The sequence below is a fragment of the Magallana gigas genome, chromosome 3, assembly GCF_963853765.1.
Source record: "Magallana gigas chromosome 3, xbMagGiga1.1, whole genome shotgun sequence".
NCBI lineage: Eukaryota > Metazoa > Mollusca > Bivalvia > Ostreida > Ostreidae > Magallana > Magallana gigas.
In genome coordinates, this window is record NC_088855.1 from 10,897,134 (window position 1) to 10,921,523 (window position 24,390).

General features: G+C 33.8%; 2 protein-coding genes across 3 annotated transcripts; one reads left to right on the plus strand and one right to left on the minus strand.

The window, feature by feature from the left end:
- Nucleotides 1-3,017: 3,017 nt before the first annotated feature.
- Nucleotides 3,018-19,169, minus strand: LOC105320282 (importin-4). 2 transcript variants are annotated; one of them, XM_034483566.2, is made up of 29 exons: nt 19,030-19,169; nt 18,740-18,826; nt 17,564-17,649; nt 17,414-17,455; nt 17,077-17,209; nt 16,553-16,689; nt 15,295-15,337; nt 14,858-14,875; nt 13,833-13,898; nt 13,619-13,720; nt 13,404-13,487; nt 12,772-12,909; nt 12,320-12,373; nt 12,093-12,202; nt 11,699-11,807; nt 11,237-11,375; nt 10,966-11,079; nt 10,608-10,742; nt 9,443-9,566; nt 7,933-8,044; nt 7,679-7,803; nt 7,331-7,408; nt 6,846-7,203; nt 6,372-6,539; nt 5,896-6,104; nt 5,505-5,637; nt 5,217-5,321; nt 5,050-5,119; nt 3,018-4,317 (listed from the first exon to the last, which is right to left on the minus strand). In XM_034483566.2, exons 1-29 carry the CDS (start codon nt 19,093-19,095, stop codon nt 4,175-4,177), a joined length of 3,288 nt encoding a protein of 1,095 aa, XP_034339457.2. In that variant the 5' UTR covers nt 19,096-19,169; the 3' UTR covers nt 3,018-4,174. The 2 variants fall into 2 exon arrangements, with proteins under 2 accessions (XP_034339457.2, XP_034339458.2); XM_034483567.2 differs by lacking the exon at nt 14,858-14,875.
- On the plus strand, nt 19,146-24,390 carry LOC109620022 (gamma-soluble NSF attachment protein). The gene is made up of 10 exons (XM_034483568.2): nt 19,146-19,305; nt 19,765-19,832; nt 20,588-20,672; nt 21,378-21,395; nt 21,493-21,633; nt 21,906-21,972; nt 22,201-22,271; nt 22,533-22,691; nt 22,973-23,099; nt 23,363-24,390. Exons 1-10 carry the CDS (start codon nt 19,238-19,240, stop codon nt 23,504-23,506), a joined length of 948 nt encoding a protein of 315 aa, XP_034339459.2. The 5' UTR covers nt 19,146-19,237; the 3' UTR covers nt 23,507-24,390.

Consider the following 24,390-nt stretch of genomic DNA (forward strand, 5'->3'; position numbering starts at 1 on the left):
TAAAGGATTTGTTTAAACTTTTTTTTGTTAAGGAAATCACTTTAGTGTCAACAAAATTTACCCCTATGTCATTCCACGACTCAACGAAAACCAACGTAATCGTGCTGTTGGGATGCTGCAAGCTGGAATGGCACAAAATTACTGCAGCAATTTAAGACACTTTGGAGTTCATCGGAACACCATCCAGTCATTATGGAGACGTTTTCAACAATCTGGCAACACTCAGGATCGATCGCGCTCTGGGCAACTTCATGTGACGTCACGTCAGCAGGACAACCACATTAGACTTGTGCATCTGAGAAATCGTTTCCAGACATGCAGCAAGTTTGACTGCCCGTAGCATTCCAGGTCTTCGACCAATTAGTCCAAGAACTGTGCGTAATCGTCTGCGCAAGCAAAACATCAGACCAAGGCGTCCAGCGGTGCGCCCAGTACTGCTTCAACGTCATCTTATCGCCAGATTAGCGTGGTGCACACGACATCTGCGATTCAAATCCAGATTTCATTTGGATTAGCAGTGATGTAGGGTGTACATCGTCGCGTTGGGGAGCGTTACCAGGACGCTTGTGTTGTGCAACGTCGACAATTTGGTGGAGGTACATGTAGTGTTACGGTGTGGGGTGGAATATCAGCACGTGAAAAGACCCCTCTACAAATTGTGAAGGGAAATCTCACTGGCGTACGCTATCGAGATGAAATTATTCAGCGTCATGTGATACCCTTCATACAGAGAAATCAAAATCACGTCACTCTGCCGCAAGACAATTAACGCAAGACCACCACACGTTGCATGTGTAGTCAGGGACTTGTTTGTTCAACAGAATGTCGATGTTATGCCTGGGCCAGCTGTTTCCCCCTATTTGTCGCCGATCGAGCACGTCTGGGATGAAATGGAAAGACGTTTACGCCGTTTACCAAATCAGCCAGTGACATTGGCTGTTTTAGGCCATGCAGGCTTTAACCAACATCTGGAACAACATCCCTCAAGCATTTCTGAACACTTTAGTGGCATTATTGAGGCGTCGCTGTCAAGCATGCGTGAACGCAAATGGTGGTCACACGCGTTATTAATTTTGTTAATTCAATTTCAAATAACAGTGACTTTCGAGTGTGCTGAAATTGACGTTATTCGATGTTGACATTAATGTGTTATATGAGATGTTGTTACGAATACATGTGTTAACAGTATTACAAAAAATAAAATTTGTTCATTGTAATTTTTAAATGTTCTTTTCATATATTAATTAATGCAGTTTCTTTTTTCCGATAGTATATATACACGTATAGAACTCTGTGTATAAACTCAGTTGATATCAGTCTGAACCATGATAACTTCCAGCGAAGTGCAATGAGTGTGAGTGTAAATTAGGAATATACATGTAGAGTATAGTGTTAGTAAAGAGATCTGTTCATATTGGATGTGCATTTACTCAGAATTAAACAATGGGAAAAAAAAATCTCACCAATATATTTGATTTCTCATCATGCTGTAAGTGGAAAAGAAAACAAATTTTACTTCCCGGTGGAATCGATCCAGCGACCACAAAATTAAAGAGCCCTACCACTAGGCTGTCTATTTAACATGATTGCATTACAAATGTCCATATTGAAATATTTCAGTAGCGTAGCTACATTGAAACATTGTAAGCACGCACTTGCAAATTCTTTACTGAATCTCAACTTTTTCAAAAGCATTCAGTTTGTTATTTCTTCATATTGCAAACCCTGACAACTTGATGTGTATCCGACGAACTTTTCCTGAAGAATCACGTACTATATAATTAAAGTAATACTTTTTCCGAAATATACATACACTGAGTCGAAAGATCAAAATTTAGATCTATATAGTACGAAGTAACAAATATTCATTTCATTACAATCAACTGATCAGTGCATTAATGCGTATCAAAATGAAAAGAAGCGGTACTGATTTTTTTAGAACAGTTTGCTTGGGACAGGGTATTCTCATTTAAAATTGGAGGAAAAAAATTCTAACCCCCAAAACGAATCCCCACATACACCTTATTGTATGTCGGGGTTTCCACATGTACATAACAACTTCCACTTATTTTTTAGAAGTATTTTCTTGATTCTTTGGTATATGTTGATGTATATTTTGGTTTTTTTTTCAGTTTCTTTAACGTTTTTGTTCCAATATATTTTAATTTATGCATGTAGATAAAAGAAAATAGTGTATCTAATATAGACAATTTTTTGTAAGTACAATTACAATATCACGATTGGGGTATCAAATCTATTACATTGTACTATGGATTAAAATTACTCCCGCTGGAATATAAATATGTGCTCAGCTTCTTAACAGTACGAAGACAGCGTTAAAACAAACTTAATTCGAATTCGGTGTTAATTCCTGTAGAACATAATTTAAGTCGGATTTCTTTGTTTAAAGGGATTCATATAATAATTTTTGTTGCAGGCTAACTCTTTTCCATTATATCCCCATTAACAAAACCTGAAGATTTTAATGTCGTGAAAGACAAAGACTTTAAACATGGTAATTGTGTAATTTGCGTTTCTTTGAATATATTTTAACTAAATATTGTAGGATTGAAAATGCCTGATGTTTGCTACTGCGCTATATTGGAGGCATCACATATTACGTGTGAAATACCGTTTAATAATTCAGCAAGTTTCAGTGTATACAATAATCAGTTAAATTACTAGTATAAATTCTCAGCACATAGTTCACAAAAGAATGATGAAATTGAAAATTCCTGCAAATATGCATGCCTATATTTTATGTCACTAAATGAAGAATCATAAAAACAAGACACATTGTTTTCTGCATCAATATTTCTTTTTTTTAATCATAAATGTTAATGCTGAAGCATTGACAGGAAACAATGTTGACTATAAGCTCCATTATGTCTACCCAATTTCATATAATGCTAGCAGTTTAATACTGTAAAAAAAAGTTGATCTTCAATACTCAGTGCAGCATGTACCAGTAATATGTGATCAATCTAATTGCTTTGTACTAAAAGTGCAACACAGTACCCAAAGCTTGCTTTTATTACATTGACATGTGGATGCATATTTGATATTCATATAAATAAGAAAATCATGTCTGAAAAATGCAATTAACATGCAGGAATATGCTTCTAAGGATATCATTCAAACAAAATAATAATCATGTACACAGATTTTCCTAGTACAGGTACTGTATTGATAGTCTTTAAACTTGACTTGTTTATTGACATATTTTAATAAATGACAGATTGTAGCAAAGTTTAATGTCTGATCTGTTCTGAAAAAACCTATTCATTTCGTCAGAATTGTTAATTATATGTAACATGAATTATTCCATCATTCTTAAAGAATTATTGACTATATGTACTCTTAAATGTCTAACAAGCAACATTAAACAAACAACAATCCCAGCACTGCCACATTAAAGTTGGCAACCCATGACTAGCAAATGATTAAGAAGTAATCTTATAACCTCTGCACAGTTTATCCTATCTCTATGAACCAACTTAAGGCTAAAGCATCTGGTTCTGATTTTGTATTTTGATAAAATACATGTATATGCATCTGGAAATACATGTACATACGTTTTAAAAAGATCACTGTCACGGTAAGGAATATTCACCTAACTATTCCCTTGTGAAATATTTCAGATTTTTTTCATCCCCCATTCCCTTGATTATACACCCATATCATAATCTAGATTAATCTTAAATGACTACTGTCCTTGGACTACTGTATGAACTAACATACTAGTATAATGTTTATAAAAACATGCATATAATTACACCCAATACATCATTATCATAATTGGTATTGCACTAAATGAGTCGTTACAGAATTACATACAATAAATACACAGCCAATTTCTTTGTTAAATGTTAACAATTGTAAACAATGAATAATAATGGATGTACGTGTACAACAACATTTGTAATTTTCAATTTGGTATTTTTTCTCTACATTCAGTAAAAGTGACATAATAAATTCTATATCCGTAAAATCACAAGCATTATCTATACATGTAGTTTGTATGGCTCAGCACTTAAGTTTAAAAACATGAACTAACATTCCAATGCACAACCAAACCAAAAATTTCAAATTCTAAGATTTATAAATAAAACGTCACTAAGAAGATAGTGAACAATGTGCACAGTAATTGTTGCTATGCTACTGCCGAGGAGAATCAGGAGGCACCGTTGGTATACTCCAGACAAGTCTGGAGTCTGGCAGTCTGGTCTGGACTGAGGGATGCTTGCACTGTCTGGAACTCTGCCGGGAACTTGGCATGGAGGTCTTTGACAAAGTTGATCAAGAGGGTCTGGGTATCTGTTAATTTAGAAATGCATAAATGTATTCGCCTTGTCAGGGATGTGTTTTTACAAAAGAGCTTAAAACTTATGACCAAATTTTAAAAATTTTCATTATTTTCAAGCTACCAACTGTTTGAGTAAAACAAACGTGTATATATTATCAAAATATTTCAGACTTAATGATCTTGTATAAATTGTACTTGTTGAAGTTCATTACATGTAAATGTAAAGATTTATGATTTGTCTTTCTTGCATTTTTTGGTCAGTGTATGAACTGATAAGATACATGTGAAATAATGTACATGTACCTGTGTATGTATTTTATATATATATATTTAGCTTTTGTGAGTTTTTAACATGTACATTTATCATATTTGTCACTTCGTAATAGTCTTCAGTGCATTATGTGTATTCATCCTTCACCAACCTGCCCTTATTCGGGAAGAAGAAACAACAGAATTCAATTTCAAAATCTCTAACATCAGTATCTTGAAATATCATGGACATCTTCCATTATGTTTAAAGTCCACACAATTATTTCTTTTTGTATTTCAGCCATGATAATATTTCTCAGGCCCATAGATGGTTTGACAGCATGTTGCTAACACCATGAAGTAGTTTTCCTCTCTTTAAAAATTTGATTTTACAACTTCTAAAACCCTTTTAAAATATTATTTCCCTTTGCTAGAGAATAACAAATGTGCATCATCACCCTGTTATTGCGTTGTACCGTTCAGATAATACAAACCTTGCTTGACTTGATCTGTGCCGACAACCTGAGCCACCACTGTCAGTAATCTTGGAATATGTTGCAATATCTGAAAGAAATCAAGGCATATTTACATTCGCATATTTCTACATGTACTGTCAGTTTGCATGTAGATTTACAAAGAGAAATTTCAATGGCTATTTTACCTCTTGTTCTCCACTTAGATACAGCTGACATAAACAATCAAACACTGTCTTATTCTCCTCAAAATCTTCCTTCAATGGCAAACACTGTAGAACAGATGGTAAGACCTGAAATCCAAAATCCAAAACGTACAATGCTAATATGTACACAAAAACACATAAAGGTTTACTATTAATACAATATCGACAATTCTGTTAAACATGTATTAAGTTAATTAATGCTCTAGACTTAATGACAAGATTTGGAAAATACATGGATCTAAGACTTAACATAGGAACTGTTTCACTTACCTGGTTGAGGGGTAAGGATGTTTTACTGGCCATTATCATACGACAGGTTGCTGCACACACGTTGTCGTGGACTCGCTCATTGGACGTTTTGGTCATCACTTCATGCAACGTTTTCAGTATTTCAGGATAATGACTGGATACAGAACCACAGGTTACAGTTACACAAAAGTAAAATGTTTTAAATTACAAGGAAAATTAACTATTTATACATACTCAAAAACTCATAAATTACAACGACAATGAAATGCTACTTGTAGGAAATGATAAACTTTTCTTACTTGTTCAAAGTTCAATAATGTTAATCAAATACTAGCCAACCTTCATAATATAATCTTGGATTAATACATATACATGAACAGGTATTTCATTGGTGCATGTACAGTGTATTCACCTTGTTAAATGGTCTCCACAACTTGTGCAGAGACATCCCAAACCAAACACAGCGTTGCTGCAAACTTCATCATCAGCATCCTTCACCAACTTCATGAACAGAGGGTACAACTTCTGTAGAAAAGGCACCACAGCATTCCCTGAAGCTTGGATTATTTCAGCGATAGTTCCTATTGAAAAGGACCTCTCTGCCACAGAGCTGGTTTCTTTCTGCAACAGAATAAAGACTTGCTGTACTTTAATCCTCTACTTGTTCATCTGGGAATCTGGAAAAATTAAATCTAATTGGTCTGCACAAGCAGGAATGTGAATCGTAGGATAAAAAGGTTGAAATCATTCAATAATGGTTCTGTACAGATCTCTAAAGTGAACATTTTGATTTCTAAATCAACAAAAATCAGCAGATCTGCTAAAAAATAACATCCTTGATACAGTATGTCACTAGCCCCACAGGGAAATTAAAACTTTGATGATTACCAGCCGTTTCTGTAGATCTGTGAGGAAACTGGTAAAGAACGGCATAAACGTTGGACCTCCGAGGAGCTTTGCCATGGCTGGTAGTACGTCCCCGGCCGACTCGATCAACATTCCATCAAACTCTGCCTCCTCATCATCCTCCTCTGTGTCCTGATCCTGACAGGCCAGCTAAACAGGCACAGAAAAAAACAAGCTTATAGGTCATGTGAAATATTATTTACTTATTTTACTTCTTTTAACATGTTACAAATACAAATACACTATTGATAATGTGCAATATTGGACAGAAATTGATTTTTCAACAAATTAGATCTGATTTTTCTCATTTCTGAATCTATGTATGCATACATTTACATGTTTATGTGCATGATTTTGGTTTTGAACTTGATTTAGTGGAAATTGAATATTTGCCAAAAATGATTAATAAGCAGCCAAAAGTAGTATGTTTAAAGTTGAAAATTGTTAATAATTTACCTGGTGTGTGAAGACCTCCTTCATTCGAGTCAATATGGCATCAGAAATGCCTTGAACCTGAATGACAGGATGCCCGATTTTGTCCAGCATTTCATACAAAGTATCAATGGCGGACATTACGACCAGACTATCAATGTCTTCCCCCATTACAGCCAGGAGCTTTAGAACGACAGCAGACAGCATGTTGGTTAGCGCCGTCTGAGTCTCGGCAGACTGCAGCTCCTGATTGGCCTTGTGAACACAAATACACATCTGGCCCACAGCTGCAATGGCCGATTTCTTCACCCCAGGGGCTGGGTATTCTATCATCTCCAAGACCTCTTTAAAAGACTGCTCCAAGTATGGGAAGAATGCAGCTCTGTACAAAAGGGGGAAAATATGATACACCATACTGAAAATCTATGCAGGGGCTTTACAATTGTTCAGTGAATAAAAAGTTAGTAATCAGTTAATGTTTAGTAAATATTTTGATTCTCATAATTTACCCAGTGTTCCCAGCCAGTTCTCCAAGTGATGTACAAGCATCTTCTTTTTCATCCAAGAATTCATTCTTAACACTTATTCTGTAATGTATAAGATGAATCTCTTTTTCTTTACATTTACAGTATTTACTAAAGTACAGCAGGTGAATTCACCCTACTCTAAACTACTTCAGGTACATGTAACAGAGAAAAAGACAACCTAAACAGTAGATAGAAGTTAACAGTCACAACTCATGGAGAGGGTTTGCTGCTATACATCCAAAAGACACAGTGAGCATAAAGAATGTACTTCATCCTAAAGAAAACCCAATTCTACTGGGCAAACAGTACAAAGAACCAGCCTTTCCTTACCCTTGGATTTTCTGGTCTTCATCATCCTCATCCTCATCTCCATCTTCTGCTGAAATGTCCTCCTCATCACATAGGTCTTCTTCATTGAAGATGGCAACTTGGTCCTCATCTTCTTTGTAATGTGTCTAATTTTGTCCCAAAAAAAAGAAGAAGCCAAATGTTCATAGAACCCACTGTAGGTCAAAATCAATATAAATATACCAGTATATATACTGACAAGATGATAAACAAATAATGTTAGATAGTTTTCTGACCTGAACTCCTTCCGTTGACTTGAGAGAGCCCATCATAAAGGTGACCAGAACCTCCAGGTAAGGAGAAATCTCATTCTTCATGATGACAGACAAAGCAGCAAAGAGGCCATACCTAGCCAGAAGAAAATAGTCTACACTATGGAAACTATCAGCTACAATTAAAATACTTCAACAAACACCAGAATAAGCTATACAAACTACCGTATTTCACGGAATTTAGGTCGATACGGTTTATTGGGCGAAGGAGGCCGTTTTTAGCCATAATATAAAAAAAAGTATAAATAGGTCGACTTCGAAGAATTGGTCGAAAAATTACCGCTAGTTCTAATGAATAAATGGTTTAAACCAATAACGTTATCATATAGTAGCCTTTAATCTTATTTCACAGTTTTAAACAAAAGGGAAATAAAATGTATTTCTTGAAAACATCGTAAGAAAATGTCTGAAATTGCGTCAAAATTTTCAAACCAAATAATTCAGTACAGCCGGTTTTAATTTAAGATCGTTTTTTATTACTTCCCTGCCATGTGTACAAACTGGTGTTAACCGGGGGATAGTTACCTAGCCTGGAGGCATGACTACGGTAGCACATGCCACCCTGTGTCTCTATGTGACTTTTTACTGTGTATATACACACGAGTCAACCTCTGATCTTATTGAAGCCTGAAGGCATGAGTAGCACGTGCCGAGAGTTCAACTGTGTATAAACAAAGTCAGCGCTACCCAGACTGATTTCAGAGACACCTGGCTAAAATTTCATCGAAAGTTTTATGTTGAATATACAGAAAAAAACTTGTTCATGTATTCTATTATGAAAACAAATTGTTTTTTTTTTTATTTCTACCCGACGATATTTCCCCCCGTAATTACCCTTTGTACGGTTCTCATTTTACTTTTACCACGCGAAATCGATTTCCTGTTTATCGTAAGCACATGATCAAAATGCATGACAGCATTTAATGATTCAGTCAGTGATCTAAGTAAGAAATGTAAGAAGAAATAAATCTATTTACATTTAATTTTGTTTAAATGATAAATTACTACAGTATATTGATTAAAATCCATACGATTTTTACACAGAAATTCAAGCAGTATTATAGTAAACACTCATGATTTTATTGGAGGGTTGCATAAATTTTTGCAAAATTCCAACCAAAAAAAAAAAAAAACATAAATTGGGCGAAGCGATGAATAGGGCGAGGTCCACATGTCAGGGGAAAAAAGTATCGACCTAAATTCCGTGAAATACGGTACAAGTGTACCAGGTAATTAAACACAGTTACAATGAAAATGATTTATAATAAATTTATGCATAGAGCAAAATCAGTTTCATTCTCCCTTCATACTAAAACAAATTATCAATTTATTTGATACATAATGAATACTTTATACCTCGCATTTTGCTTTAAGTATGTTTTGCTTTATATAAACTCCAATATCTACACTCAACAAAATTGGGGAACATGTAAATGGATACTCTCTGAGTTAACATTCATTCATATTTACTTACACACATCTACGAAGGTCAGGGTCATCCACGGAGTTTAGCAGACCCATGCCAAAGTCGGCACACTCTTTAGCAATAGGGGCAAAGGTTTCCTCTCCAATACTTCTGGCTATCACACTTAGAGTGTCTAAGAATACAATGTAATAAATATACAAAATGTGCAACTACTGTCTTTATGTTAACTTCTTTCTCTAGCCTACAAGTACAGTCAAACTTGTATTAAGCAGTCACCTGCGGGAGGCACCCAAAGTGACCTCTTAACGGACGTGACCTTTGAATAGAGCCTTATGAGTTTGCCAGCATCAAATACCTTATTAAAACAATTATCACGACAGGGACGTATATGCTATATATTTATATGTTAGTATATACGTCCCTGATCACAATAAAACAATAATGCATAAAAATGATAGATAAAGTAATTGATTTGATGTTTTATAGCATCTATTATATTTACAAAAAAGTACAGATACATAACAGTGCATTGTGCATGCAATTTTTATATCTTTTAAAATTATTTAAAAGTCATTACGTGGTAAAACCTTGTCGCTGACATTTTCACAATTATAACACTATTTTCATGAGTACAGTATATACATGTATAGAAAACAAACACTTTTAATACAAATCAACAATTTTCAAGTTTTTAACCCACCGTATCTGAACTCAAAATCATATTTTTAAATCAAGCAATTTTCTCTTGCCTCGCCGCGGACAATTTTGACACCTATTTCAATCATGTTTATAAAACAAACATTGTTAATACATGTTTAAGCAATTCACTTGATTCCCATTTGTATCTGACCTGCCAATTATGTATTATAAATACATCGATCAATTTTGTTTCTCTCGCCTCAAGCGTATAATTATTGTTTACATTTTCTACCCGACATTTGGAAGCCATGTTTAAAATCCCCGGGTGTAAATCATGTGACCGGCCAAAATGGCCGCCTAACGCATGTCGACTGTACAGTTTAGGATCAAAATACGATGACCGCTGACCGCGTTAGACAGGTGATCGCTCTTTAGAGGGCAATTATATAGGATTTTTCATCGGGAGGAAATAAAATGACCGCATACGACAGGTGACTGCTTAATAGGGGTGGCCGCTTTGGCAGTTTTGACTGTATATAATTTTATGTACAAGTAGATGCATTGTTGTCTGTACCTAGTGTCTGTATCTGTAACTTGCGCATGTCCTCCTCTGACAGTCCTCCGGCTTCTGAATGGGGAGCCAGGTATGGCTTAAACTGCTCTATGATGTCCGCAAAATAGGGCTTCAATAAACTCTTGGCAGAGTTTGCTGCAAACATTGAAATCAATTTACGGACCATTTACAAAAATACACTGTACATGAACAGATACGTATTAATCAAAATAGTCAAGTCATCCAGTTTTTCTTATAGAACTGATGGTATTTTCCTTGGCTTTATTGTTAAGTAAGATTTTGGATAAAATCATGAAAGGGTCCTATAGAATTTAGCTTAAACAAAGTATAGTGTAAGTGAAAATAATTGGACACCAACCAGTGGCCCCTATAGCACTGATAGCCAGCTCCTTGGCCCGGGTACTGTTAGCTGACTTCAGGGTGGTTAGCATGTGTTCCATCAATGTGGGCAAATATGGTAAAATGTCTTTGTCTGCAAAAAAAGTTAACAAAAATTACCTCATACTTTATTTATACTTTATACTAGTCTACTGAAAAATATTCATGATCTTCTGTGTACATTCACATATCAGATTTACAATATTTAAGATCTTTACATGAATTTGCACACTCTGGATATATATTTGTACCTAGGTTTTCACAGAATGTCTCCAGAGCATAATAACTCTTTGTAAGTCCTCTGGGATTTTTCTCTGCTTCTTGTGATGCTTTACTTAGATATTGGAATAACAAGGGAAGCAACTCTGAAGCAAAGGTTGTTATCTCTGGCTGCAAAAAATTATTACATATTTAGCATGTGCAACACTTAGTGAAAAAGAATTTTCACAAATCATTAAAGATATAACAGTGCATTTCTGTATGCTTCTATTTGTTGTTTCAGGACAATAAAAAAATACTTAAATAAACAGAAGCTGCTTTAAGTCAAAATCACTAAACAGTACACATTTCCAAATGAAGTACATTTACAGCAATCTTTAAAACATTATATATGTAACCTAAATGCATGAAAAAATCATTTGTAACAGATATAATCTTTCTAGACATAATTTGTAACCTGGGATTTTATGCTTGATGATTGATTTACAATGTACCTGTAGGTGTTCACAGAACTGTCCCAGTGCAAAGAGGGCAGCATTGCGGACAGTGGGATCTGGGTCATTCAGACCCTTAACAACACATTGTAGGAGAGCATGTAGATGTCTGAAAGACAAAAACGAGACAATAGGAGCCTGAATATCATATATCAACCTTATACAAACTGGACAGCCTATTTATCATAAATTACTTCTTGTTCAAAACATACTGACATGTACCTATTACTGTATAGTAAGTTATTACAGCGGAGTGCTAATTTTGGCTTCTCAAACTAAATTGCCAAAATAACAACAGACTGTTACATAGCATAAAATTTCTTCTAAACAAAATTATATATCAAGCTTCCCTTAGTTTAAATATTTTTTCTAAAATCTTGATCTAAGATCTGACCTATTTTTGATGTAATCTGCACATCCCTCTACAACGACCGCTAGGGACAGGAAGCTGGCCCGTCGGTGAGACGGCGACTCACTGGTGATATTTGGCTCAACCAACTTAATCTGCAAACATAAACAATGAGTAACTCTCATAGGTGTGTCTCTTACTAAATTGTTTTTTTTTTTACCAGTCTACAAAGAGTCAAAAGCAGCAACAGACAAATCTATTAGTATACTTACAACATTAGGGATGACCTTGTCTGGGGGCAAATGGATGGCCATAGTATCTATCACCTAAACATGAAAATGAAAGTTTGTGAACCATATCGATATATACCTAAGTGGTATCTTCTTCACATTGCACTGATTAAATTGCAAAGACAATGAAATTCAAACATTTGCAAATAAAAATGAAACACATTTACTTCAGTAAAATTTGATACAGTAAAACACGCTTATAACGAAGTCCCAGGGACGGCCAATTTTACTTCGTTATAAGCGTAATTCGTTATATCCGTCAAGTTTACAACATGAAATAGAGACTTGGGGAATGAAATTCACTTCGCTGTAAGCGTCAATTCATTATAAGCGTGTTCGCTATAACCGTGTTTTACTGTACACTGATTACATATTTAATATGAAGTCCTCATGACACTGTTACCCTGATCAAATGTTAATCTCTGACTACTGACCTGGGGTGCATACATGGAGGGCATCCTACACTCGGCGTCATCTATCTCCTCCTCGTCTTCATCCTCCTCGCTCCCTGCACACATGATGGGGAACAGCACAGATAGCACCGGCTCCACCATCTGGTGTTTCAGGAACGCCTGTGTAGTAACACAAACAACACTGAAGAGTACTTATATTCTTGGGATAAAATTTCGTTGTTTTAAAACCAAAAAAAAATTCCATTGGGATTTTAATTTGTCAAATCGTGATCTCTAAATTGTATCACATATGAACTCTGTATTTATGAACACCGAGGTTAAAAAATCGTCTGGGATTAAATTTTGTTGATTAATACTGCCATCAAAAATAACAAAATTAAATAAACAATTATTTCTGCTTCTACAGCATTTATATGATGATAAAGCCACATTTATGACACATTCCATTTCATATTCAATCAAATTTCAAACGTGTCTTGGGCTTCATACTTTCCTCTGGCAATTCAGTCAAAATGAATCCATAATTCAATTATAAATGCAATCAAATTTGTAATACACTGTATAACAGGAATCCAAGGAAGCTTTTTTTTCCTGGTTCTAAATTCAAATCAGATTAAAAATCTATTCAAGTCATAAAAAGACAAAAATATTACCTTCTTTTTTAATCTGATCAGAGAGGCGACGAAAGACATGGCTTTAACTCTGATGCCATCACCCAGATCAGTACGACTAGCAACCTATGTGGAGAACAAAGGCTTGAATTAGCTCTGAAACATTCATGTACTTATATAAGTACATGTAGATTTCCCTTAAATGACAGTAAATTCCATATACAGGCAATCATGGACTGTTCTTACTGATGACAAACCTGAAGGCAGAATTCCAGTGTGGTTTTAATGTGAGGAACAATGATGGAGACTTCACATTCCAACATTTCATCGAAAACCTCCAATAACTCACATGCTTGGTCCTACAAAGGTTAAGTTTACAGGTAAATGAAGATTTCTTTTGATAAAAAGAAAAGTGGACAAAATTAAAAAAAACAGATTAAATACAGTACGTGCGAAGAACAACTTAATTACCTCATCTACAGGAATAAGTTCTTGAACAACTTGTAACATGCGTGGAATCACATTCTGAATGAATTTCTGAAAGAAAATTATTTCAAATGAAAACATATAAACTTTTCATGTAAAACCAAGTTCTTGCTAATGCCCAGAAGATAATACCATAAAAAGAAGGAATCGGGCCACAACATATTCTCCATGTAGGTGTTTCAATTTTATATTTTGGTTTCTTTCATCAATTTTCAAGCTTTAGTAAAATCTAGTTTCAAGAATATCTTAATTATAAACTGTGACAACGAATCTACCATTGTTTCAAGCTTTCGCCAACATCCATTTAAATTGCTCTCCTATCCGGCCATAGTTGCATTTGTCGTTTAACATGCAATGTGAGTAAAGCATAGTCCGAGATAGGTCATTGATGCCATTATTGAATATCCAACGGAACTTTTCACAGAACATACTGTTGATGTTTATTGTTAATGCATGGCATTTAGAACTCAAACAGCTGCAAAAACTGTCAAATAACACATATAAAGTTATTTATAATTACACTTTTTGAAACGATAGAGCAATGCAGACGCTGGACCATGGATTGAGATAATCATTATGACACTGGACCATGCATTGAGATAATCATTATGACACTGGACCATGGATTGAGATAATCATTATGACACTGGACCATGGATTGAGATAATCATTATGACACTGGACCATGCATTGAGATAATCATTATGACACTAAATGAATAACTGATTCAGTGGATTGGATGGACACAAATAAAATCCACAAATATTGGTGCTCAATGGTAAATGATGAAACCACAGTAAACAATCAAATTTAAGAGACAAGGAAACAAAGTGAACTGCAACACTAACACAAACAGGTAATCGTATACATGAATTGTATATGTATGTATTTATAAGGATGATAGACCATCAAGTTCAAGGATCAACAAAAACCAAAATCAGAAATACACAAAAAAAAAAAAGTTTGATTTAAAAGTTGACAGAATTGATTGCTTTTAATTTTATCTATACCAAGGTGTTGGCTCTAACCTATTCAACAATATCAAAATATAATGTAGTTAAAAATAGGATAATTATAACTGGCACAATAAAAGGGATGAAGAGGGGGATGCTGTTTAAAATTGCAAAAATATCAATTCGAAATTTACTTTGATACTTGATTAATTGTTCCCTTACTTCTTTACCATGTAGTGCAGTGACTGCAGTCATTCAAAATAATTCTCATTTTCCAAAAAACTTCACTGTTCACATCATCTATTAATTTTCTCCTCTTACAATTGTGCTTTGCATCAAAAAGGTTTACTTGAACAACCACACCATATGCACTTTATTTGCAATCAATTCTCACCTAACATTGAAGTAGGTGCTTTTTTCATAAAAAAAATTGACATGAAATTCCTGTGACACATGAAATGTCAATGATTGTAGATATATCAAAACATGCTTACCACTTCATCATCTCCGATGAAGAATATCACTTCTGTAATAGTCCTGAAAAATTAAAAGTTCAAACATTTGAACCTTCTTAATTTCTACATTGCATTTAAATTCTTAAAGTCCAAAGAACACAATTTTATGCTTTTAGGAGTAGAAATTCCATACTATTGTTTCATAACTTGTAGGGATATTTGCAACTCTTTTCCAAAGCTCACTCCTTTTCATACTTTAATAATAGTACATAAAAAATAATTGGCTTTCCATGAAATCACACCCCAACAAAACCTTGATCATGACAACTTCTAGCATCTGTTACATAACACAAATATTTCACAAAATAACATTCCATTGATAGGTCCAATATAGTATCCAAGACAAAAATATAATTTTCATTACATTAAAGGAACATATTGTGACAATATGTACATTATATAAATAGTGCCTGCTTGGGAGGGTAACTGTTGAAATTGACACCCATCATAAAAACCATTGTCAACTGATGCGAAGCGGATGTTGACAATGGTTTTTGAGGGGTGTCAATTTCAACAGTTACCCTCCCAAACAGGCACTGTTTATTTTATTAAACTGAATGTCTTAATTTTAGAGAAAATTTTACTGCTTTTATATGGAAATGAAGTTAATTTTACAGCGAACAGCAGGCGCATAATTTACGCGCATGTTACAATTTCTTGTGTTACCCGTTGCCAACTGTGTTGCTAAGGCTGAGGGTAATAGAACAGATTATCAACTGTGTCTAAATCAATCAGATTTCAGTGTTTAACATGAAAGCATATTAATACCAAATGGCAAAGAAGACTATCTAATGGCATGACTAGTTGTCTAAAGATGTAAACTAATTGATGAAATAGCAAGTTACATAATGACATAGTAATCTTCCTGATGACAAAGCAAGTTACATGATGAAATAGTAACCTACCTGATGACATAGCAAGTTACATAATGATATATTATGCTACCTGATGACATAGTAAGCTACCTGATGATATATTGTCCTATATAACTACTTGACTGCATAGCAACTTGATGGCAACATAAGCTTCCTGATCAAAAAGTTATCCGAGAGCAAAATCAGCTATCTAGTAGAATAGCTACATGTAAACGTAGCTTACTGGTGACAAAGTAAGCTACCTAATGGTATATTAAGCTACTTAATGGCATAGTAAGCTACTTAATGGCATACTAAGTTACCTGATGGAATAGTAAGCTATCTAAAGGCATAGTGGGCTACTTAATGGCATAATAATTTACCTGATGGCGTAGTAAGGGACTTGGCGGTTCTCTGAGTCATGGACGACCTCATTCAGAAGCTGTAACATGGACACCAGGTGGGGCTTCAACTGTTCAGCAGCTGCAGCGGCCACCGAGTACAACACAAAGGTACCCACCTAATAACAGAACAGGACACCATTTGTCTGAACAACTGATCCATTAAATTTGTTTTCTGACATAAATGATGAATGAACAATGCATAAAAAATAAAATGGCATTAAAAATAATCAGTTTTTTTGTACTTTTAACACAGATCAGAAATACTCAAAAATCTTGAAAAATTTGATTGCATATGATGAACAAGTTTTAGGTCAACTTTGAAAGTCTTACAATAAGTTTTCTTTGCCTTAGCTACAGTATCACATATAATTAATACAGAGATTAAGCCCAGAGATATCTACAATAATCTATGTCTAGCTAATTTAATTTTTTTTGTTACAAAGCTCAAATTTTCAGTGGAACTTGTCACCCCCACAGTACACCGCGAACCAATGATCACTCACCTCTCTCTCTGCACTGTTCTGACTTTTGGTATATAGAAGAATAAACTGGAAAAGCTGTGGCCACTGGTTTTTTGGTAAATCATGCTTGGCGACAGTTGCTACCACCTGAGCAATGGAATTCCTGACAAATTTTCTATAAATAAAAATTAAATTGATTCAATCTAAATTTGATTTAAGTAATATCATTTTATCATAAACCTAATTAAAAACAAAATCACATTCATCCAAACCATAAATCTTTATAGCTTTCCATGTAAGTTCTTGTTCTCAACTGATTTTGAATCCCTATCCAAGAGGAAGTAAATAACAAAATTACACCAATAAAACGATCACATACTCTGGTTCTTGCAACAGCAACTGAAGGATGTTTTCTCTGATGCTGAAAATGAATGTAAAGTCAAATTAATAACTTTTCAAAAAATTTGTAAAATGACTGTTTTTCCTATCATGTCCTCTATAACATGAATCAAACACACACTGAACTTACTTTTGACAAACAGTTTCAGGCAGTGCTCTCCAGTGGCGACCTTTCTGCACTTTCCTTCTTAAAAGAACTGCTGCTAATTGCCTCACCTAAATCAAACCATAATTTCATAACCTTTAAAACACACTCAGTTTTTTGCGTCATATAACTCAACATAAATGAGCATCCATCATGATGATAAAATTCATGCTTACTAGTGTGAACATTAATTATAGTACCACTAAAGGCTAATACAAAACCTTTTTATCACATTTATTGTGGTCAAATTAGTTCAATCATCTGCATAAGATTGCTTAGCTGGTGGAGCACCTGACTAAAGATTCAGAGGGCTTAAGCTGACTAGAGATTCAGATGGCATGGGTTTTGAATCCCCGTCAGGACAGTCGTTATTTACAGTATCAATATAATAATTTTTCCTTAACATGACTATATATATTTAAGAAATAGCAGTCTCCACCATTACCAAAATTTTCAAATCACTAAACTCATTCCTAAACTAAATTCCTTTCAAGAAAAGTGCATAAATTTGTGGTCAATACTCAGGCTGAGTACTGACTTCAGGAAAGTTGGTGACAACTTCAAAATGAAAATTATAGTTTGTCCCAGGATATTTATGCTGCACGTTTGGACCATTTTTATGAAAATACACATACCTGTGATAGAAGTGCAACTGAAATTGATGAATAGGGAAAATTTCCAAGATAACTTCCATTCACACCTTATAAAAATTCACAGGAACGAAAACAAATTTCCTGCAGAATTTATAATGGGGAATGTTGACATCTTTTCTCCATTCTGAAGACACTCAGATTACCTCGCACAATTTTTTCACATTAACATACGCATGCTTCATCTCTTTAGCAATAAAAAAAATCCCTGCAAACCTTTTTTTTTTTAGCTGTGTATTGAAACCTTCTTGGGGCATTTCAAAGGGGAAATCTTGGAATTTTTTCATACTTTTGAATGAACATTGTTGAACCAAGAGGTATTTATAAATAACAAATAATTTAAGAAAATATGGGAATGCAGCAAAAATATCTGTAACAGACTATAATAGTCCGCAGTTTCATGTTACTGTTACTCTATCTAAGTCTTGTAACAAATTACTGAATTCAATTTTGGGCAAGGAGTAACAACAAATTATGTTTCAATCATTTTTCAATGAAAATTCATTCATACTTGAGCAGATTGGGAGGAAGCCAGAATTTGACATAATCCTGGTACGATGTTAGGATCTTTGAACAGTTCCTTCAACTGAAGAGTAGCCTGAAAGGGAAAAAATAATGAACAACACTTCAGAACTGCTCGACAACTTGTGTGCATTACATTCCTTACATAGCTGAAATTTCCCGCGTTTTTATTGATGAGTTATCTCCAGATGTGGTGGAAAATCATTTTAAGAAACTCTTAGATTAAGTCAATACAAAACGCTTTATAAATAAACATCTCACGTAATCTCACAATTTTACCTGTTTAATAGTGTTATTGTCCGGCAGTAAAAGCCTACTAAGCGTTTCTTCTAACCCCGATGCCATGCCTTCTCCCCGTCAACCATTCATATACTAAATGTAACTTTTTCTCTAAAGAGTTTCTCATCGGGTTCGAAATACATGTATACAGAAGACGAAAAATTTTGATAATAATTTAGGAGGTTGTATTTCACTTTATTTTGATACGATGTCTGGAGATATTCAGCAGAAGAGAATGACAGAGGGCAAAGCACATGTACAAGCTGCTGAGAAGTAGTATGTTTACATATGTTTTTGTTAAATTAATTGATATTTGTAGATCCATCATCCACGCTCAATATTGTTATGATCAGATGATGTCAAAGTTATTCATGGTCATGTGAAATGTTAATGAAAAATCAACTTTATTTATTATTACATGGACATTTTTTAGCTGCAATTTATCAAACATCACCATATTGTTGTATTATTTGTGTTTGTATTTCTTAAGAAATACAGTGTAGGGGTTGTGGATACATTATTTATATACTTTACATTAAAGTAATAACCATGTAGTTTGATTTAATCCTTTGATAATAATTTTTTCAATTATATTATTAGTCAACAATACCTGCATGCAATCAACAATCTCGTCTTGTATGTATTCCTTTCCATGTTATTTGTTTTGATATGGTAATGTGTTATGATTTTCCACTCCCATAGTACCACATCTTACTGTGTATTCATCTTTTCCAGCATGAAGACTTCTTTCTTTAAATGGAAGCCAGATTTAGATAGTGCTGCTTCAGAGTATACAAAAGCAGGTGAAAGGGAGAACAGTATACATGTGTATTATTATGTTTAGTGGAAACTATCCTGGAGGAAAATTAATTGATCTTGTTATTGAAAATAAGTATGAGAATCTTCAATCATCACAGTTATCTACCAGTAATAAAATTGAATTGAGAATAATCAAATCAACTACATGTAAAAATCGCTTAAGAAGTAGTAGATTCAGTAGTCAAATGTCATTTAACATCTTTAATTACAGCGTGTCTTTAATTACAGCGTGTCTTTTCACATGATCATTCATGCTAAATTAAGGTGGCATGGGACACCTCCATGTTATGATGTACATGTACATCTTATCAAAATAAATAAAAATCAAGATATTGGTATAATTTTTTTCTTTTCCTAAATTGACACCTAACAGCATGATGGTTAAGAGTGTCAACTATGAATCTGTAAGTCATAAGTTCGAATCTGCTGAGGCTTTTATCATGTTTATAATTTTTTCCTTTCCAAAACATTTTAAAACATTTTTGGGACAAATATTATAAAATTTGAAAATTTTAAAGCGCTGAAAGTATTTTGTTTATAATATACTTTTATCCATAATAACATTTACAGGTGTCGCATACCTTCTTAATTTTCTTACGTGATAATGTTGATTACTAAATTATGATACAATATTACTTTGATTTGCTGAAAGTTTTAATATTAAACTATAAACTGTGAGTACCATACATAAATTATTTACTAATAGGTTCATTGGTTCTATTTTTTTTTCTTTATTCAGCTACGTGTTTTAGAAATGCAAAGGCATTTCCAGAGGCCAAGGATGCTTTCCTTAAGGCTGCAGATGTACACAAACAGCAGAATTCGTATCCTTACTGTACCAATGTTACTGACTCAAATAATATAAGCACCACTTTTTAAGGTTCTTCACGATCAGTCTTTAGTTCCTTATTACCATCTGATAGATATTGACTGTTTGTTATTTATATTTTTAAGTTCCGCTTAATATAAATTGATATCAAAAGAAATTTGATTATGGTATGCAGACAGTGGTGTACTAAATTATACAATATTGCACATGAAAAATTTATGGAAAGTGGTCAGGAGGTTTGTGTTAAACTTCCCATTAGAGGATTGAACTTGTCATCCTCAAACATGAACAGGTATCTCTGGAAATTTAAGAGTTATCAAATTTAGCTGAGGATCGGGTATTAATAAGTTGATGAAAAAAAAAGGATTTTAAAAAATGGTAATTGTAGATATTTTTTAAGACACTTTTTTTTTTTTTCAGTAAAAAAATCTGCTATAATTAATATTTATAATTTCATCAATGGGCCTATGTTTTGATTGTGATTGATATCATAGAAGTGCCAATATAATATACCAGTATATAATGTATGTACAATGCTTCTTTCAAATTAATCATTTTAAAGACAGGGTTCGTGTTTAGCCTGACTAAAGCCAGCTCCTACAACATGTACAATTTCACTTGAAATACAGTAGTAGGGGCTGGCTGTAGTCAGACTGGGTTCATGTTATGTTAATTTTTAAAAAATCCTTAATGAATTCAGTATATTCCATGCAGCAAAGTAAGTCAAAATTGTTTATTTTTAAAAGATAATCAAAATTACGGTAAATATTTAATAAAGGAAGTCTATAAATTTTATATTATTATGTATGATACAGGATGATGGAGCAGGCTGGCCTGTTGTGTAAGGAATTCAGTGATGTAGAGGGCTGTGTTAATTTGTTAGAACGAGCAGCTGACCTGTTTCATCAGAACGGTACTGCCGATACAGCAGCCCTGACACTGGACCGTGCTGCCAAGTACACATCTCTCTCTCTCTCTCTCTCTCTTTTGCGAAATTCCAATATAGCAAAATTTAATCCAAAGTATGCATCGTTCTCGGATAACATATTCTAGTTCTTATTCTCTCATTGATAAGTGTTGTATATGATATTAAGCTGATGCAGTAGCTTACCAGTTTTGGAATACCATAAAAGACTCACATGTCAAATATTTCATTCAAGACAGACATGGCAAATTATTTGATAACTATCTCTTATGCAAAATTGGTTAAACATTCAAACTTTGACAGGTCCATTGAGATGAATTATCCTAATAAAGCAGCAGAACTATATGACAAAGCTTGTAGCATATCAGAGGTAAATCTGAGCTTTATGTTACATTCTATGTTTTTATGTGTTATGAAAAAGTGATGCAATTGTTCAATTTTTTAAGTCCTGTAGGATTCATTTTTGCATTCAGAAATTACCAAAGATTTTTTATATTACTTTCAACTATGGGATAAATAGGTAACTTAATTTGGTTCATTAACTATGCATTTTTAATTGACATGGACTGCTAAGTTTGACATTTCCTTTCCCTTTCAGTTGGAGGATAAGTCCAGACAGTGTGCAGAGTTTGCTGGGAAAGCAGGACGATTGTTTGTCAAAGCTGGAAAGTAAGAAAGCTGGCTGGAGTCCTTTGAGTTTCAAAAGAACATGTTTGCAATGCAATCCCATACAAGTTTCTTGTTTTCTACAATGCACCTGTATAATTTTTAAAGGATTAATTCCTCAGAAAGTCTAAGACTTACAAATCAGTTACCGACAACATAGTTTTAAGTTATTTTTTATAATATTTCAAATGTAGATGTGTAAAGTAAGCATGGTAATGTGCTTAGGAAACTTACCTTATAACCTGTCAAATTTTCCCTTTGTAGATATGATTTGGCAGCTGAAGCCCTTAAAAGAGAAATAGAATTTCACCACCAAACAGAAAACTTCCCTATGATAAACCGAGTCATACTTGGAATTGTTCTGGTGTACCTAGACAATGGAGACCCAGTGGCTGCCGAAAACTTTTTCACATCAGCATCAAAGTTAACTTCCATCTTATTTCTATCTTCATCATTACAATTTTTTTTAGTCATTATGAACAAATTTCCAAGTTGTCTTGCTTATCTCATACATTTAACAATACTTTGTGAACCATTGCAATTTTTTTGTGATTTAAATATGCTCAGTGTTTTCCATCAGCATAGTATCAAGTAGGCTCAATGATTTATTCCTCTATTGAGTGCTTGTATGAAGTTAAACTTTCCACGTTCCATCACATCTGTTTTGACTAGTTATGAGACTGTATCCTTGATATAATTTGCAGCCGAGGAACAGGAGAGGATGAGTTTATTCAGGGGGCAGATGAATTAATCCAGGCTTTTAATGATGGAGATGAGGATGCTGCTAGAGAAGTTCTGTCCAGACCCTTTGTCAAATTTATGGACAATTGTGTAAGGAAAAGCTGTATTCTTTATTTGCTACAAATATTAAACAGAATAAAATCCATGCATTCACTTTAACTTTAGATTTACTTGTATATATACATATATGAAAGTTCATTTAATAGTCCAAACCAGAAAATGCAAATTACATGTATTTGCTCATGCTTTTTATGTGCTTTTTGTGTGTATTTTGTGACTTTGATGTACATTGAATCAGGAGAGTTTTAATGAGAAAAATTATGATATTTAATATTTGTTTTATAATTCACCAGTTTGCAAAGATAGCCAGAAGTCTGGTCATTCCTGCTGGAGGAGGTGGTAAAGTGGGTGTGGTTAGCAGTTCCTCAACCAATGAAAATCAGGATCAAGGTGCACAGCTAACAGATGATGACCTTGAGGAAGGAGGGTTGTGCTGATAACATACCAATATCTTTTACTCTGCAAACTATCAATTCTCTTTATGTTATTTATGTTACAGTTGTAAGGTGATAGATGGATCATGTTGATACTCATGTGCACTGTATAAATTATTTATACATTTTCTGATTTTGCACATGTGTGTTTTGGGACTCAATTTTGTTAAATGAAATTGTTAATGTTTTTGTAACATGTATGTTTTATAGCATACTAAAAGAACTCCTAGAAATGTATATTCTCTGTTGTAAAGTTGAGCTCTTTAACAATGATGTACCCTGTAAATAGCATTGTAATTGTGATTTCATTTTTTTTAATCACCAATCCTTCTACAAAAGTATATAGATTCATTAAACTATGTGTATTTATTTTCAAAAACTATATTCCTAATGATGTGATTGGATGCATAAGATATTTATTAATTTAAAAGCATATAAAAGAACAAACCTGTGAACTTGTATTATATATGAAGATTATTTAACATCCAAGTTCAAGTCATTCGAAATATTCTTCAACGGAAACGTTGCATATGTATGTTCCGTTTATTTTAAAATTTCTATTAAATGTGAACCAAGACCAGATGTAAAATGCAACATTTGAAATTATCATTACACTTATGTATTGAACATAATAATGTTCACCAGCTACGCTATCATATACAGTCTGATATTAATAATTTTTGAATGATCAAAGTAAACGGCTTAATAGTCAGACTACACAAGGATCATGAAATTAATATGATTTTGTCTTTGATGAATTCTTATCTATAGATTGGTTTTTGGGAGAGATGTCTGTCCAATTCAGTGTAGAAGTAGAGTATGAAGTCATGATTTATTTGCAGAGTTAATTAAAAGTGCAATAAATAAAGTTTTGTTATGCCTGTCAA